General features: G+C 35.4%; 1 protein-coding gene across 8 annotated transcripts in view; it reads left to right on the top strand.

Moving 5' to 3' along the window:
* Positions 1-6,390: 6,390 nt before the first annotated feature.
* LOC139990244 (diacylglycerol kinase theta) overlaps positions 6,391-16,727 on the top strand; it is a 43,344-nt gene continuing 33,007 nt past the window's right edge. For 5 of the 8 annotated variants that reach the window (XM_072009340.1, XM_072009337.1, XM_072009336.1 and 2 more), the window contains exon 1: positions 6,391-7,671. In XM_072009340.1, coding sequence (XP_071865441.1) covers positions 7,536-7,671 — 136 coding nt within the window. In that variant the 5' untranslated portion in view covers positions 6,391-7,535. The remainder of the gene's footprint in view (positions 7,672-16,727) is intronic. The other 3 variants (XM_072009339.1, XM_072009338.1, XM_072009341.1) reach the window with 1 other exon arrangement.

Raw genomic sequence — 16,727 nt, 5'->3', positions numbered from 1 at the left:
ATTGCATTATTATAAAATCGTTTATATAAGATCATTTTTTTGAGAATTAGAAAAATACCTCGTTTCACGAGTTTAAACCGGATATGCTGTAAAATTTCTTAAAATTTTGTTGAATTGATTAATTATAAGCAAAAGGATAGAAGAGCACTTAATAATCGTAGCTTTTGCCAAACGATTGCGCAATCTATCATTCGTCTCATACAGGATGATTTATCTTATCATATAAATGAAGTTATTGCGGAAAGTAAGCTGCGTTGCAAAGGATAAAATGGATTTTCAAGGTTTTACAGATTTATAAAATAGAATTCAACACATCGAGAATACCTCTATTTCACGAAATCAGTGATATATACATACATTGCATATGCGTTATATGAATGTTATTTCAGTGAAAAAGATTCTATCTTCGTTCTTTCGAGTAAGGGAAAAACAAAGATAAAGAGTCGTATTCATCGTCTCAAATATAATATTATTTCAAAATTTACAATTGCTTGCCATTTGAAATTGCCGATTAACCATTTTATCAAAATAGAAAACGTTTAAACAAAATTGCATATCTTACTTTCCATAAAATTCATTTATCTATCGACAAATTAAAAATTCATTTTATTTACAACCTGTCCATTAAGATCGCGCCATGTACTTACGATAAATTTGCTGAAATTTTCCATTCAACCCAGCGTACTTTCCCAAATAAACTTGTAAATTAAAATCGGCCACCCTGTAGATTTCGGTATAAACATCATCTTGTAGTATTTTTTCGGTGCAGGCGATGATAAAAAATATTCATGTTCCTGTCGATTATCATTCTCGTCTTACCGAAATAGTTTTGCGCGCGGTTCTATCGCCAATTCTTGTTTTTGCGCGTATACGTACGTCCCGAACAAAGGAAGGGAAGAAATCGATGTTTAAACGGAAGTATGTAAAAAATTTCCCAGGCATGCAAGTTTGTATCGTTACTAGAACCATAGTTTATCGATTATGGAAACGTTCGCCGATTGACAAATTTTTCATATTAATCTCAGTGAATATTACGCTCTTAAAGGCTGTCATGGATGAACGTTTGTCTCAATACATTTTTCAACATTAAAGATTGATGAAATCGAACAAATAAAATCAAATGTTTTACAGTAATTATTGGGTCGCGGAATTTTATGCGTTTATGGGACATCTAAAAATGCGAAAATCCATATAATATACCAAGGTATATACGGTGTTTCAGAAACTGTGGTGCAGTCTGCAATTGGTTGATTCTACGTGAAACAGCAAGTCGAAAATACAGAATATAGCTTGTTGTTATAGCGTGTTCAAGAAAATCGAGAAAGAAACTATTTGGTTTGAAAATTTGTCGAGTTAAACTTGGTTGATTACCGGCTAAGTATGAGTGGACAATTAGCAGCAGGTTATTGCACACGCGGATGTAAGTAGAAAATGTGAAATAAAATTTTCCCTTTCAAGAAGATAAAGTTTGAACATACTTAGCGAAGAATTAGCCTGGTACGCGCGTGATAAATTTACTAATTTATCGTTCTTGAAAACAGAGCGAAAAATCTTTTATTACGTACCTTCGGCTTATTTTATTTAAGTATATCTGACGAATTTTCAAGCTTAATTTTCTCAACAAATTCTATATTTTAATTTATCCTATATTTTCGCTAGGCTTTTTCACGTAGCATCACCTTATCGCCGATTGTACCATCGTTATTGGTACAATATGTCTAAGTTATTCCAAGATAATGGTCGTAATGATAGTAGGCGAAACAAATTTCCGTTTCGGTTCTATGCTTTTAGCGATACTTGCAGAAATAAACATTTCCATAAATATACGCAGCCTAGTGATTACAAATAGTATTACAATGACATTATTACACGATAAAAGTAACATAAAGCCTGACAATATAAAAATAAAAATTCACGTACGGTGAAATTTCTCTTCATAATAGCTTTTAAGAGTTATAACGTCGCGAAAACAATTTACAAAGGGACAATAAGTTTAAACACTGTTCGTTGAATCGTTTGTTCATGGTATTGATACAAACTGTTGATACAAGAGAAAGAGAGAGAGAGAGAAAGAGAAAAGAGAGTGAGAGAGAGTATGCGTTATACATATCTGAAAACTATATACTCGCAAACAACATGTTTTTTATAGTTTATCTTAGACGTAGGTAGCTCAAAACACATTGCGGCGTACGTATTCATGAGTCACATTTAAACCAGCTTGTTGCGATCTTTTCTTTCTATACGTCACAAGGTATTGTTTTTTGAGTTACTAGCATTTTTAACGAAAGACCGATGATATTTTTTTCTTTTCTACATATATGAAGGTTATTCACTTGAGAAGTGACGATTGAAAGATTCATGAAAACGTTCGGTTTTGTTTAATCTTGCTGGGCAATATGAATATTTTTATTTTTATTTTTATTTCTTAATATTGATTTTTAATGACATCGGGTTAGAAATTATATAACTAACCTTCTAGATAAGAACTTTTTTTCTAGACATCCTCTTTTTATGTTTTTTCCTTTTTTTTTTTTTTATTTCATATCGATAAACGATTTCATCGAGTAGGATATAGAATAATTTTTAATAATACGACGGAAATAACAGAATTATAGAATAAATTAAACATTGATTCTTTTAACTTGAACAAACGATAATATTAATTTTATTGGAAAATGCATATTGCCTAGAAATTCTATTTCTATGTTTATTGTATTTTATATTACGTATATAATTTTACCAAACAGAATGTAGAATAGTTTTAAGTAATACGAAGAAAATGGCTATGTTTAGTTAAAGTACTTCGACTATTTTGCGTTTAAGTATTTAATAAACGATGGTGCACGTAAATCGATATGATCCTGCATTATCTTATGTCTCGTTAGATACTTTTTATTATATACGTATATTTCAAATACTTATGACGTTCGCCAGATTCTTTGTTAGTTTAATATGGTTACACGTACGCAACGCAACAGTAAAGAAACTTTCCTTCGGTAGTATACAGGTGTTTTATGTAACGAGAAATCAAAATTAGAGATTAAGCGCTGAGAATTATTAGAATTCGTGGTACACAGGATTAAAGTATTAAAGAAAATTCTCAGAACAATACTACGAACCAATGTTAAACATATGAACGTGTATTTACGATAAGTCTATGAATATTGTATTTGAAAAGACGATGCTTTATGCTCCGTCCATAATAAAATATGTGATGTAAAAGTATTCATTTTTCTCCAGTATGTTTTGCGCTCCTAGCCAATGACCCAAGCCAATTGTAAGTACAAGTCCTCAGGATGTTCGTAAGTATAATTTCAAATTGTTAATATTATTCTTAATATAGAAAATTTAAATTGTTGATGCTGCTTTGTATAAAATTGTTTTAATAATTCTTCGATTAATTGTTTAAATTGCAGTAATAGATTGAGACATTTTGAATAATCCGAAAGAATGCCTCTTCCGCATTCAAGTGTAAGAAATATGAAATGTTGAGTAAATTTCACGCAAGAAAATAATTGGCCATCTACGTGACATGAATGGTCATTCAAGATAATCTCATTCTTCGTATCTTGAAAGTATCGTATTAGAGAAAAATCAAGAAATTTAAATGGTACTTTTACATTTCACTACCATTATAAACTCGAAAATCGCTTCTTTTGCCGTTTTACTTTCCTTGTACCCGACTGCGCATAAGAAAAATAAATTGCATTTTTCTTTACAGTTTCTTATCTAATATATATATTTCTTTAATTTATGATAATTTTTGAAAATAATGTATCGAGTTGTAATGGTATATCATACGATTGAATATCACTTTTTTCTTACATTTTCTTCCATATTTTGCATGAAAAAATGAATTAAGAAATACATTTTTTTCAGTTTTAGGGAGAATAAATTAAACGAGCTCGAGTCTTTATCATTTGAAAGAAAATCGTATTTCTACAAAACAGAGAGCAAGAGTATCTTCTTCTGTAATCTTTTTTATTAAGAAAAAGTCTTTCATCTCCTAACAGAATTTTTCAAACTTTCTGCTTGATGACATAATGTGTGTGTGGATGATTAATCTCTGGATGCGACTGTCCCGTGTATCTAATTTTCTAAACTAAGTTGATGTATATGAACGCGTGTAAACCATTGTATGAAGGGAACGAACACGCGAATGCGTTTCCTTGTTCAGTTCCGGCATTGAAAAATCCTATACACGCCGCTGCTGTCGAGATTTTCCATCATCGACGTTTGCAGCGTGCATTGTCAACCACGTATTTCAAGGATTCACGCAACAGCGAGTCGATGATGGGTGACAATAATGTCGCAAATAACAATGTTGCATTATTCAGAGGACGCAGGATAGAAAACGTTAATTTTAATCGTAACGAGTTGACAAGACCGAAGAATACGTCGCGTGTATGCTCTTTCCTTATTTAGGAAATATTTCTAGTAAGTAATAAATATAAAAACTTGGTATTCCCTATCAAATATCGCAAGTACAATAATCGATAATTTGCTATTTAAAGGACAAAGTTTAAGATATACTATTAAAATATCTACTCGTTATATTTATTAATATTTGGAAATAATTTGAAACATTTATAAGTAAGGAGATACCAATGAAAGATTTGTAACAAATAGATTGAATGAATTTTTATGCATTTATGATTGTGACTGAACATAGGTATCTTTCTTATACTACGTTTAAAATGATTTCCGGATCTTTAACGTTACTAGTTTAAATTGTCTACTATATTGTAAAAATATTCGTTTACTCAACGTAGACTAAAATTCTGAGTCCAAGAACGAAAAATATTCTACGTCTCGAAATGAATGGAAATGATAGGATAAAATTCAGTTGAATGAAGCTCCGTTTCTGAGAAGAGGGATTTTGAAGGTTACTTGAGAACACGTGTTTCCTTTATACTTATCGCAACAGATTTCACTACAGATGTTCTGTGTGAGTAAGGCTTTCATACCGTGTATCAGAATTTATCAATTTTTTTTTTTTTTTTTTTTTTTTATCAAGTATATACAAGTTTCTATTGAATAAACGATACGATAGTATTGGATGTTGTTTGAATAACGAATAAAATATTATTCATTATTCCAATAGTGATGTCAATTTTTATTTGTTCGTTATTTGTTTATTTGTCTGTTATCGTTTATTAAAATTCAAACCCTTTATTCGTTACTGAAAAAAAAGTAATTTTTTTCTTTTGTATTATCGTTCGATTATTTATATTTTATATCAATATTTAAAATACTTATGATTTTCATTTTGAAACTTCGTATTCGTTCTATCGCCTTCGCACTTTCTTACGAACCAACTTTGTACTTTCGCTTTATTGGTGAAATCGTAAAAGAAGCATTTTTATTTTTTCTTTCTTTTCCTGAAAAATTTCAGATAACGAATATACACGATTCATGATCTGAAAAACAAGTTATTCTACCATTTGAACTTAGTTTGGATCCCGAAATTATGCCTTTTCGGACTGTACGAATTTCAACTATACATATGCGTATCTACGTCCTATTAAATCAATATGGGGACAAAATCAGTGAAACATGGAAGGAGGTATATACATTTACTTTTACCAATCATATTGATTTCTTGTATTTTACTAATTTTCCCAATAGATTTTTACTTAAATACTTTTTATAATTAATCATAAAACTTCTGTTATTAGCAAACACAAATTTAAAAAACAAATGATTATTTTATAAAAACAAGTTATAATTTCTCAATCAGAGTAATTTTAGTAGCATTATTCTTATTTTCAAGCAAAATCATGCTACAGAATTAAATATTATAACAAAATGAATTCAACATCTTCTTCATAATCGAGAACGAACATGTAACTTGAAAGTTACACATCCTCTATTTATACTTCAAAAATTATCTTATACCCTAGTTATTTGTCCCTCCATCGTAATTCTATTATCTACCTTGTCACCAAGTAATTCGCTTACGACTCACATCGATCATTAAGTCCTAATTCTTTCATCAGAATGGAAAATTCTAATTCGATACCGATTGCTCCGTTCACGCGCAAAGAAAATTCCTGTTAGTGTCGAAAAATAGCCAAACCCTCTAATTAAAAGGCAATATCAATGGAAAGAGAAAACGAACGATATTCCTGAAAGAATTATCATCCATCACTGCAGAGTCTCAGTCCTCTTAGCCACCCCTCTAAGGCTTCTTGCAAACATTTCCAGAAACGCCGAGGGACGCGTTCGACGAAGCAGCAACGAAAACGGAGCAACAAAACGGAAGAAGAGAAGTTTCGTCCCTCGAGCGATTCGTACGATGGAATGGCCGGTGTACGCATGAAACGTAAACGCGTTGCGCGAAAGGAACGCTGCGGAGCCGCGTCGGCGCGCGAGCAGAGCAGCGTCGACGGCTGGTCGTCGCTTTGACGTCGTCGAGGCGAGTCGAGGCGGCCTGGAAAACCCGTGTACTGCTGCCCGCGTATAAACGACGTCGTTTCGCTGCACCGGTCCGATCGAAGCGTTCCTCGGTTCTCGGCTTTTGTTCGCGTGCACCGTGAGTCGATATCTCGACCAGTGGCGTGTACGAAAACGGAAACTGAGGAAGCGTAAGCTGCTCCTCCGGGCTCCGTGTGTCGAGAAGGTACAGTGGGGTGGAGCGGCGCCATCCCGACGTCGCTCACGGATCCGATAACGCCGGACCACGGTTACCTAGTGCCCTAGTCTTCTCGATAGATCGCGCGGATATCATTGAAAATCCCTCAAAATGTGACTTGAACTTTCGAGTGAACGTTCGATGCTCGTAAGACTATTATGAAACCGGTTAGGACGTTGAGGATTGTATCGTCGTTTGTTAGAAAAGATCGTGTTACTTGACCGAGTAATTCGTATTCAGTGTAGCGAGATACATACGTTATAATATAAGAAATCTGAAAAGAGGACGGTGTTGTTATTGGGAAGAGGATCGTTGGTAAGAAGAAGAGTATAAAAAGAAAAAAAAGAGAGTGAATTAGGTGAAACGACTCGAAGGGTACCCCGATAAAACGGGGCTCCCTTACGGAGAGCCCCAGCTGGCCTGTGCATGATTCCGTCACTGGACGGCGGTGGTGACGGGTCCGTGGCTTGGATGCGCGAACGCGACACCCGCATCGTCGTCGTACCGCAAGTGAAGCTCCCGGCGGAGGCGGAGGCGGCAGTAGCAGCGGCCGATGACGGTGATGGTCAGCCGCGAAACAGTGACTGCTGACTTGTGCACGATTAAACGCAATCTCGGTGTCGCGTACGGTGCCGTGCCGGTCGGTCGGTCGGTCTTGGGGGCGCAGCTTCGGGAATAATGCGTGTTAGGCACGTTACGCGACGACGAGGACGAAGGTACGACGCGAGGGACCCGAGCAGCCAGCCGCGGGTGCAGCTGCAGCAACGCAATTATGTACGCGTACGGTTTCGAGATCACGTAGTGGCTGCCGTGTAATTATGTTGTCATCGACGCGCGGCGCACCCTGTGTAGCTTCACGGTGAAAATCTGGCGTGAGCGGTGCCGCGGTGGAACGGGGAACATGGCGTCGGTCTCGGCTGAGACTCCAGCCAGCCATGGGCACAGCTTTAGCAAGAAAACGTTTCACAAGCCGACGTACTGCCATAGCTGCACCGACATGCTGTGGGGCCTCATACAGCAGGGGTACATCTGCGAAGGTAAGGTAACACCCATCCTATTCGCTACCCTCGTCCTTGTTTATCATTCCTTTGTCTTCAAAATCTCATATATACAATGATTCGTAGGCGAATCATGTATTCATATAACGATTAGACAGGAAACAGTGGATATCATCTTGATCGATTTCGAACGGCAGACGAAGTTCACGTTACCGAATGGCAAGGGCCGAGTTTGAGTGGGCTGTACGTATTTTCAGTTAATCCGAATTGGTTGACTTTGGTTTAGATTCGCACATCGATCTTCGATTTTTCACAATCAAGTATCTTACAAATATCTTATATTTATAAATCGAGTATAGTTCTGGTGTAGTTTCTCTAGGGTAGAGGTCAAACGGAAAGTAGCGATTCGCGGAGAAGTTCGAAGAGGAAATGGCTCGGTGCGGAAATACGTTTGAAAATGAAGAGATCTCGATTAAGTTGATTGGAGTTTCCGAGCAATGTCAGAACCGCGGGGCAAATTTTTCACGGAGAAACCGCAAGGCAGAGAACCGATCGATATGAGCAGGTTCGGTAACGAAATCGAATACGCGACGCGTTGCCGCCGGAGAATACTCTCGTCCCGCCTTTTCACGGGCTCCGAAACCTTGGTCGGCGTGCGAAGTTGAAGCTGGCTGACCTCCAAGAATGATGAATGGCAAGTGCCCATTCACCGTGTGTACAAAGAGTGGCACGTTTATACAGAGAACTGTGTTCTCTGCTAATTCTTTTCATCTTTCGATCGAATTTCCAATTGAACTTTCCGCTCGAACGTTCCGTTGCTCGATCCAAGCAGCGTTGGGATATCAATCTTCCAACTTTCCATCTGAGTCTAACCAAACCCCAAAGAATTCTATAGATTAATTCACAGTTAAAGAAAGGAAAACTCTACATTGGTTAATTCTGTCGATATAGGTCATGTCTTTCAACGCAACGTTGTTTCCACGTTACAAAATTTCGCTATATAACGTTTCTCATTGCGTGTATTCTCCTTCGTACAAAGATAACGTTCAGTAACTCTAGTTCCATCGAAATTTAATCGGAACATGAAATTTCGAAAGAATCGTTAACTCCGAAACAGTCTCGGAAAATGTTCAACCCGTGGCCTAGTTTCCGTCTGACATTCAGCTCCGCTGTTCGATACTATCGAGCATCTAGATCCGAAGGAATCACGCAACGGATCCCAGCCAACCCCTACGAATTGTCCCAAATTCTCCATGGTCCTTGCACCCCCACCCCTCTCTGGGCATCCACCTCTGCAAGAATTCTCCATAAGAATCCATAATTGCTTCCTCGTGTACGGGGATTCTCGCTGGCGCAACCCACCATCTTTGGAGCCCAATAACGAGGCGCCACATTTCCCACCCCGTCGCGATTTGCGCACACTCCCGTTCGAGTGTTTACCCCTTGCAGCACGGAGTCGCGACAAGCGAACAGGAAGAAGCGTAGAATCTCCACAACCTAGATCTGCCGTTCTTCGATCCTTCGTTGCCATTGTCAATCCGATTTCACATATTTTCCTCCTTTCCTTCTCCCATTTTTCTTTTTTTTTTCTCTCTCCCTCTTGAATGTCGTCAAAAGGGTGGTGCGTTTGGGGCGGTTGGTGAGAATTGCAATGGTTTCGAGTCGGTCGAGGGAAATCGAGCTGAAACGGAGGCGAGGGCGCGCGCATCGAGCCTTTTCATAAGCATTGATCGTGGGGGGTGGTGTGGGATAGCTGATAGACTCTGGAGAGAGAAGGAGATAGACGAGAGGGTTAGCCGAGGGGTGTGGGGGCGTGCACGAGAGAAAGAGCTCGTTCAGGCCCGTGAAGGGTAAGCATCCGCGGACACTTCGCAATTTCGTGTCGTTTAACCGTCGAACGATCGGCTCGATTCCTGCCTGCGAATCCTGCGACCAGGATTAAGCATGCAATCTCCAGCGTTTTTAGCTTTTCGCGAACTGCAGGTACAGCTTGGTTAATTCGCTTGGAATCGAGTTGAATTTTACGATTCACGACGTGCAACGAGAAATGCATAGGTATAGTTTTTAGAGTGTTTGATCAAACACGAGGATCAGACTAATCGAGATTGAGTGTACTTGTAGCCATTGTGAATTACGAGGGCAATATTTTACTTTCTGTCTCTTTATTCTTTTTTTTTTTTTTTTTTTGGCTTTTGAGAATATAGGTTGGTTAATTATGTTGTAAGCACTGCGAATTATGTTTGTAGAACTTTATTACAGTTTAGAGGGTGTGTGTAAATATTTCTTATATTTGTTGCCAAAAATTAAATGGAATAACGTTGGGAATTGTGAAATAGAGGTCTCTAAGCCTTTAAATCTTACGGTTATACTGTGTTATTTTGCGATATTATTAAAGAATGTCGTATAGAGAACAATCTTCAAATTGCAATTTTATTCATTTATTTTGGCAAGAATAACACGAATTGATCTAGAGTATAAGAATCTACTGTGTATAATAGAACCTATAGCTCTGTAGTACATAGGTCAATATGTACGGCACTTTTTTAGAACAATTTATCAAATATCTCGGAAGTAGATATATCAACAATTTATATCTTGTATTGACATCTAACGTTATCTTTATTAAACATCGTTAAATGTTTTTCACTGGATGCTTCTTGGACATTCTCTTGAACTTTATTCATACGATATTACGCAAAATCCACAAAATATATTCGCAACATTTTGAAAAAAGCTTTCACAGTAATTTGTTTAAAATTGAAATCTCAATAATTGAAATCTCAAACATAAGTTATGAAGCAAATATTTTAGAAAGATACTTCCACGATAATTTACATAAGATATACACAGTATAATTTCATATTATGAAAATAAATTTTGTACGCTAATAAATTTTGAAATCTATTCGCGTTAGTATACACGCATATAGGTATCATACACATAACAAAACATTGATCAGCAATAAGTGTATTGGGTGCAAGTATCCTCGATTCTCCTAAACACTCACATTCCACGGTTATCATTTATCTCAAGGAACTTGCTCAACTCGAGGTGTTTTATCATATCAACAAGCATCGAACAACATTAAGCAAATCGTGACACAGAGTATAGCAACGTGGTGGTCGATTTCACCGCGATAATTAGAGGCGGGCAGAGACGGAATTCAAGATGGGATCGAGATCAATTAGAAATGTCGCTTTTAAAGCGGACACAGCGTTCTGCTGTGCGTTTAGGGAATCGTCAATCCAGAATATATATATATATAGAACACGCAAGAATATCGACACGTTTCTGTTCGATACGTTGCACACCAACGCCATCGAGCTTTCTGATTCCTAGAATACACATGGACATCAAACGTAGCTGTTCCGCGATAAATCCAGCCGTTCACCGCGTTCATCAGCATTACGAATTCGTTATTTTCTCGAGTTCACTTTTCGTGACGAACACTTTTCGTCGTCATAGTAAGATCATCGACGAAAGACCGGAGATCGCAGTGAATCGCATTTGTATTAACGCATTAACGATCGGTAATGTGTTACTAGTTATTTCCAGAAATATACGGGGAGTAACAAAGTTCTATTGTATAGTGGCGTATCTCTGGGTCAATTAAGAAAGAATTGAATTGATTCCTTTCTTTCTTTTTTTTTTTTTTTTTTTTTCTGAAACGTCGTTCATCATAGGTATTTTCAAATTGCATTGAATTGGAACAAAAGTTTGTAACGTTTTTTTTTTTAATGAAATTCGAAGACAACGTTTGGATGAATAGATCTTTTTGTAGATAAATTTATTCGACTGCGCGCGTGTCACGTGTGGCGTCTGACGTAGTAGATTATTTTCAATTAGCGTTACGATTTGGCCATCGACTGTAAGCTCGATCGAACGTTGATCAAAATTTCTACCTCTCAATCGAGCTAACCATTCCAGGCCGACAATTTCACCCTCAGCACTATATTTGTAAATGTTAGAAAAAATCTTTCTTACTGTTTGTATGGCGTTTTTCTTCTTTGTGTTAAACAAAGTAGCAAATAACGAAGATGCCTGTCTTTGTCCATCTTTACTTTTAAAGTAAATACACTTAGATTTCACTAATCCATACAGAAACTGCAGAGAGACGCATTGAAATATCAGTTTTCGCGTAATGTCATGTTAACGGCGAAGAAACGTTCTTTAACCGTAACTTTGAAAATATAAGAAAGACATCAACCTTTTGATCGTCATCAGGTGTCTAATACTTATGGTCGATAGCGTATGTCCATACAGAACAAGTATATGTTGACTCTAAAGGAAGGAGAATTTCTTGTATTTATTTCAATGCTGCAACGTCTAATATTCGAAATTAGAATTTTAGAATTCCTGTCGTTGCGTACTGCAAGACTCGAGTAAAATTATCGGTCACGAATGCGCTATGAGGATGATCAAAGGTTGCACGAATATTCGGAATACTTTGGACCCGATATCTTAATTTTAGCTTTCGTGGGATTTTCAGACGCGATCGATCGACGATTCCACGGATCCCGATAGATCTCGAGGTCGTTGTTTAGAAACGTACTGCGATCTGGCTTTCTTCGTCTGAGTAAAAAAACATCGGAGATTAATCGATCACACAGTATTAATTGCGTGTGATTTAATACTAATCGAATGAGGAGTTATATCGAACAATTTTGCGAATTGGAAGGTGGATGAAAGCATACAATAACGTTGCGAACCGAATTCTTTGAAATTTACATTCGAACTTATCATTATTTATAGGACTCTATCGAGTCTTCCTGTAGAATAATTTATTAACTGATGATATCAGTAAATTAACAAGTAACTTCATATTTCATAAGTTTACGTCGAATAAGATAATCAAGTGGCGTGTAATTTGAAAAAGCTAGTCGTAGAATTTTAGTTCTTTTATTACCATAAACGTTTTTCTCAGTTAGATTTTAATATCACAGCGGTTGCCTTTGTGCAGGAGCATTTATTAGCACTGGTAACCTGTAACTTACACCTTTTAAATTTTGTAAAATAATTTCAGATAGGTGGCTGAATTATGCAAGAAAATTTTGGAAATAATTATGAAAGTCAACTGTTTACTATTGACAATATTCGGCACTAGTCGAATGCTGATGAATACGATTTCAACTAATGTTAATAAATTAATTGAATACAATATGCAACACCAATGGGTACCAATTACGTATTCGATTAAATAAATAATTTAGAAAAAGTAGAGTTGATCAGTTTGCCTTCTGACAGGCTCAGTTCAGTACATTCTCTAATGTAGCATTAAGTATATTCTGACACCAAGAATTATGTACATATTTCAATTTGTAAGGAAACAAAAGAGAATGTAAAGAATTTGTCATAGATTTCTCATATCGTAAATGTAAATTAATATTTTAATGGAATGAAACTTAAAAGTAAATATTATTCTTCGTTGGACTACTGATTTTTATGCATTTATGGAAAATTTAAAGCTGCAAAAATGCACAATGTGCATATAACACGCAAAATTATTGGAAGCTAAGTACTTGGAATATTCATTAGATGATTTAGTAAGTGAACTGTATCTTTATACAAATTTCATTCCTTTAATAAAGTTAATAAAGATATGAAATTGCGTAAAAATTAAAAAATTTAATTATAACGAGTATTTTAGATGCACATTTTGCACCTTTGAGTTTCCCATAAATGCACAAACGTCCGCAGTCTAATAATTAGATGGCGTAGAGTTTAACTTATAGATTTTTCTTTAAATAGACAGAATTAAAATGGCGCTGAACACAGGCAGGCGTGCCGATATGAATTTCGTTATTTTGAACGCAGCATTTCGAGAAAATCTATTTTTCATCCGTTTGATTCAGAAACAGTTTATAAGACGAAATATCGTGGGTTTCGAGAATTTCGAGCAATGTCGTTCAACTTATTAATAGTCGTTCACCTCGCGGCGGTAAAAGAGAAATTTATGAAGAAAACTCATGAAGAAAAACGGTAGAATAACAGAGAACGTGTCTTCAAGGCTGGCTTTATTTTTAGCAAACCGGAAATATAGCGTACGCCACCGAGTCTTGTATACGTTACACCTCGTTATGTCGCTCTACCTGTTCCCTACGATTGCTAACAAATGAAATTACACCGTATTCCAACGTCTGCTTAAAATGCCGATGAGATTTAATAATATTCAACGAGCTTTTGTGCCGCGTGTATATACGAGTTTTTGAAGCAAAGTTGATGCCATAATGTTCTTTACATTAAGATGGTCACTTAAAAATAACTCGAATTCACGTCACGGTTAAGCTTCGCAATTTTCCAGGAAAAGGTGGTTTTTTCATAAAACGCGTATATCGATAGGACGTGTGTAATAAATTTAATGATTATGCGAAATTGAACGATGCACGAACTTGGTGTGCCGGGTAATTACGTGGGATTTTACGCTGATGAAGGTACACTAACCCTTTTAGAGAAGACTTTAGAAAAATCAGGTTTATATTATGTTATAACGTAGCTTCTTGTAACAATAAATATCATACGAAGATCACACAGAAGAGACACGATAAGCACGTTTCCCTTGACTTTTTCATCTTAATGTCGTTTTACAACTAAAAACGAACGATTTAATACAACATAGATGAACATTGAAAGACGTCTTGGAATTAATTAAAGCGATAAGAGAAACAATATTTCAATATTTTTGATATTCTAATATTACAGCAAGTAGTATCTTTGAGATTATAAAGATGGACGGAACAACATGTACTTAGCCTCGAGATCAAATTCAAAAGACAATTTTAATAACGTGAGATTAGTTGAAAACGTATGTACTGAGTTTTAAAAATACAGTTCTAAAAACCAATAGAAAATTAACTTAATACGTTGTTCACCTATAACCTTCACGTAGAAGCATGATTTTGGTCCAATAATTTTCAGAACAGTTTAATTATTATTCGACAATAAATATCGAATACTTTAACACTATCAAGTTTTTCGGTCTTTCATGTCTTGAATCATCTTGTTCAAGTTTTAAACGAAAAATAACCTATACCTAATATTTTAGGAAAGATTTTAACATACAATTGAAAAACACATCTATGTCGAAAATGATCGAAAGAACGTACGCAGGTATAAAAGATTATTTATATAAAAATTGATTATCGTATATCGTGTTGCATCACAATGTGTAATAATATTAATAGACAGGAAATATTTATTTCCCAGTGATTATTTTACAATAGGTGGAATAAGAAGCGAGAAAAAGTGTCTATTATCTTGTGCGTATTTTCGCTTTCTGTATTTTAACCAAGCGTTGGATTATGAAAAATGTACGCGTTTGGACACATTTGCTGAATGCATTTGAGGGCTCGTTATTGTCGGCAGAAGGCAACAAACAGATCGTAAACCTCACGATTGAATGAGAACGTTACGAAACTCGATGCAGAAAATTGCAATACGAATTGATATTAGACACGTTGCAGCTGAACAGTGTTTGTCTGTTGGAATTTGAATAAGTCATGAATTGGATATTAAGAACTTGGGGAATGAGTAAAAAAATTAATTTCAGCATTTGGAAGCAATGTCTAGTTAATATTATAGAATTTGGAATTTTTCCAGTTGTATGATTAACGTCAAGACATTCTTTAATTCAATTGATTATCTTCTAATTATCTCGTACAATTTGGAGTAAGATACATTTTTTAGTAATCAATATCAACCCTGTCGACAAATAAGATTCTTGATCGATGCTATTAACAAAATGTTAATATTAATCGCTACTGTTAAATGTTGTTTTGTGTTCGAGGAGTGCTCCAAAGATGTGAAATAAATTGTTTTCATAATCGAGACACTGTTAAGTGCTTTGATATTATTTATAATGGAATCAGTAAACGTTTTCACAGCAATAATACGAACAACTAACGTTTCCAAAATTCGAAACAGTATCTTATTGCTCTAAATTTTATTTTCCTCAGTTCCAAATCTTCATATTCTAGTGATGTTCTGTTATTAAAAAATATTTAGAAGAAAAGACTCGAGTTGTTAGGTGAACTTATATTTTCTTTCGATTATTCTGTTTCTTATTTTCTAGAATAATTGTATCGTTATAGAATGATATCTTCTGTATCTCTTCCACTTTATCAAATTTAAATTCACTAAGTTAATAAAATAAAAACATCATATGGATCAACGCAATTAATAAATATATCTATATGTAATTATTAATTAGGTCTTTTTATCTACATAAATCTTTCTAATCTTTTTATAATGTATACGTTCTTACACGTTAAGTTTAGCTACCCTTAGTGTATAACACGAAACGTTCTCCAACGTCCTACACGATTCTTCGGCAATTTACAAACTTGAACGATAATGGAATTATACCATTCCGCCAAAGCAACGTGTCCTTATTATAAAATTACATTTCCCGATCAGCTTCATATAATACTACGTTTAATGGAATATCGATGCGGTTCGATACATGTTGTAAAAGGTTTTGCAACTCGTATCTGCTATTAATATTAGTGGAAACCAAAGGGTTCGTAAATAACATGTTAAGAGTCAATAAATCGATATTCATGTCAGAAATAACAGTAAAGTAAAAGCAACGGTAAATTTAATAATGTCACGGTTCTTACTGATGAAATTTTGAATTATGAAGTATTTGTTGACGTACGTTCGTTACAAATCACTGAATAAATGTACTTCTGTATCGGAAAAATAATAAAAGAAACAAAAAAGAGAAAAATAAGAAAAATAAAAGGACGGAAGGAGAGGGAATTAAATTATCATTACCGTTATGTTAATTAAAGAATTTATCGTTGGTTAATATTCACCAGTTTCAGTATCTTATCATTTCCCATATCTAATACTTTTATTTCTTCTATATTTTTTTATTTTGCATTTTATTTTTAAAATATTATCGATCTAACTTTATATAATATTCTTCTCTCCAGATATTTTATCTTCAAGATTTACGTATTTTATAAACTTAAACATCGCCGAAACTAGTTAAGATCTTATTAATTACTTCGCTATCGCTCGTATCTGGTGCCTCGTTAATTTTGGTCACCGACGTTCCACTGCTCAATATATTTGCGCGTTTAGTCCACGTTGAG

This window comes from Bombus fervidus, chromosome 8 (genome assembly GCF_041682495.2).
Source record: "Bombus fervidus isolate BK054 chromosome 8, iyBomFerv1, whole genome shotgun sequence".
In the NCBI taxonomy this organism is placed as follows: Eukaryota; Metazoa; Arthropoda; class Insecta; order Hymenoptera; family Apidae; genus Bombus; species Bombus fervidus.
This window is presented reverse-complemented; position numbering and strand designations above follow the sequence as displayed.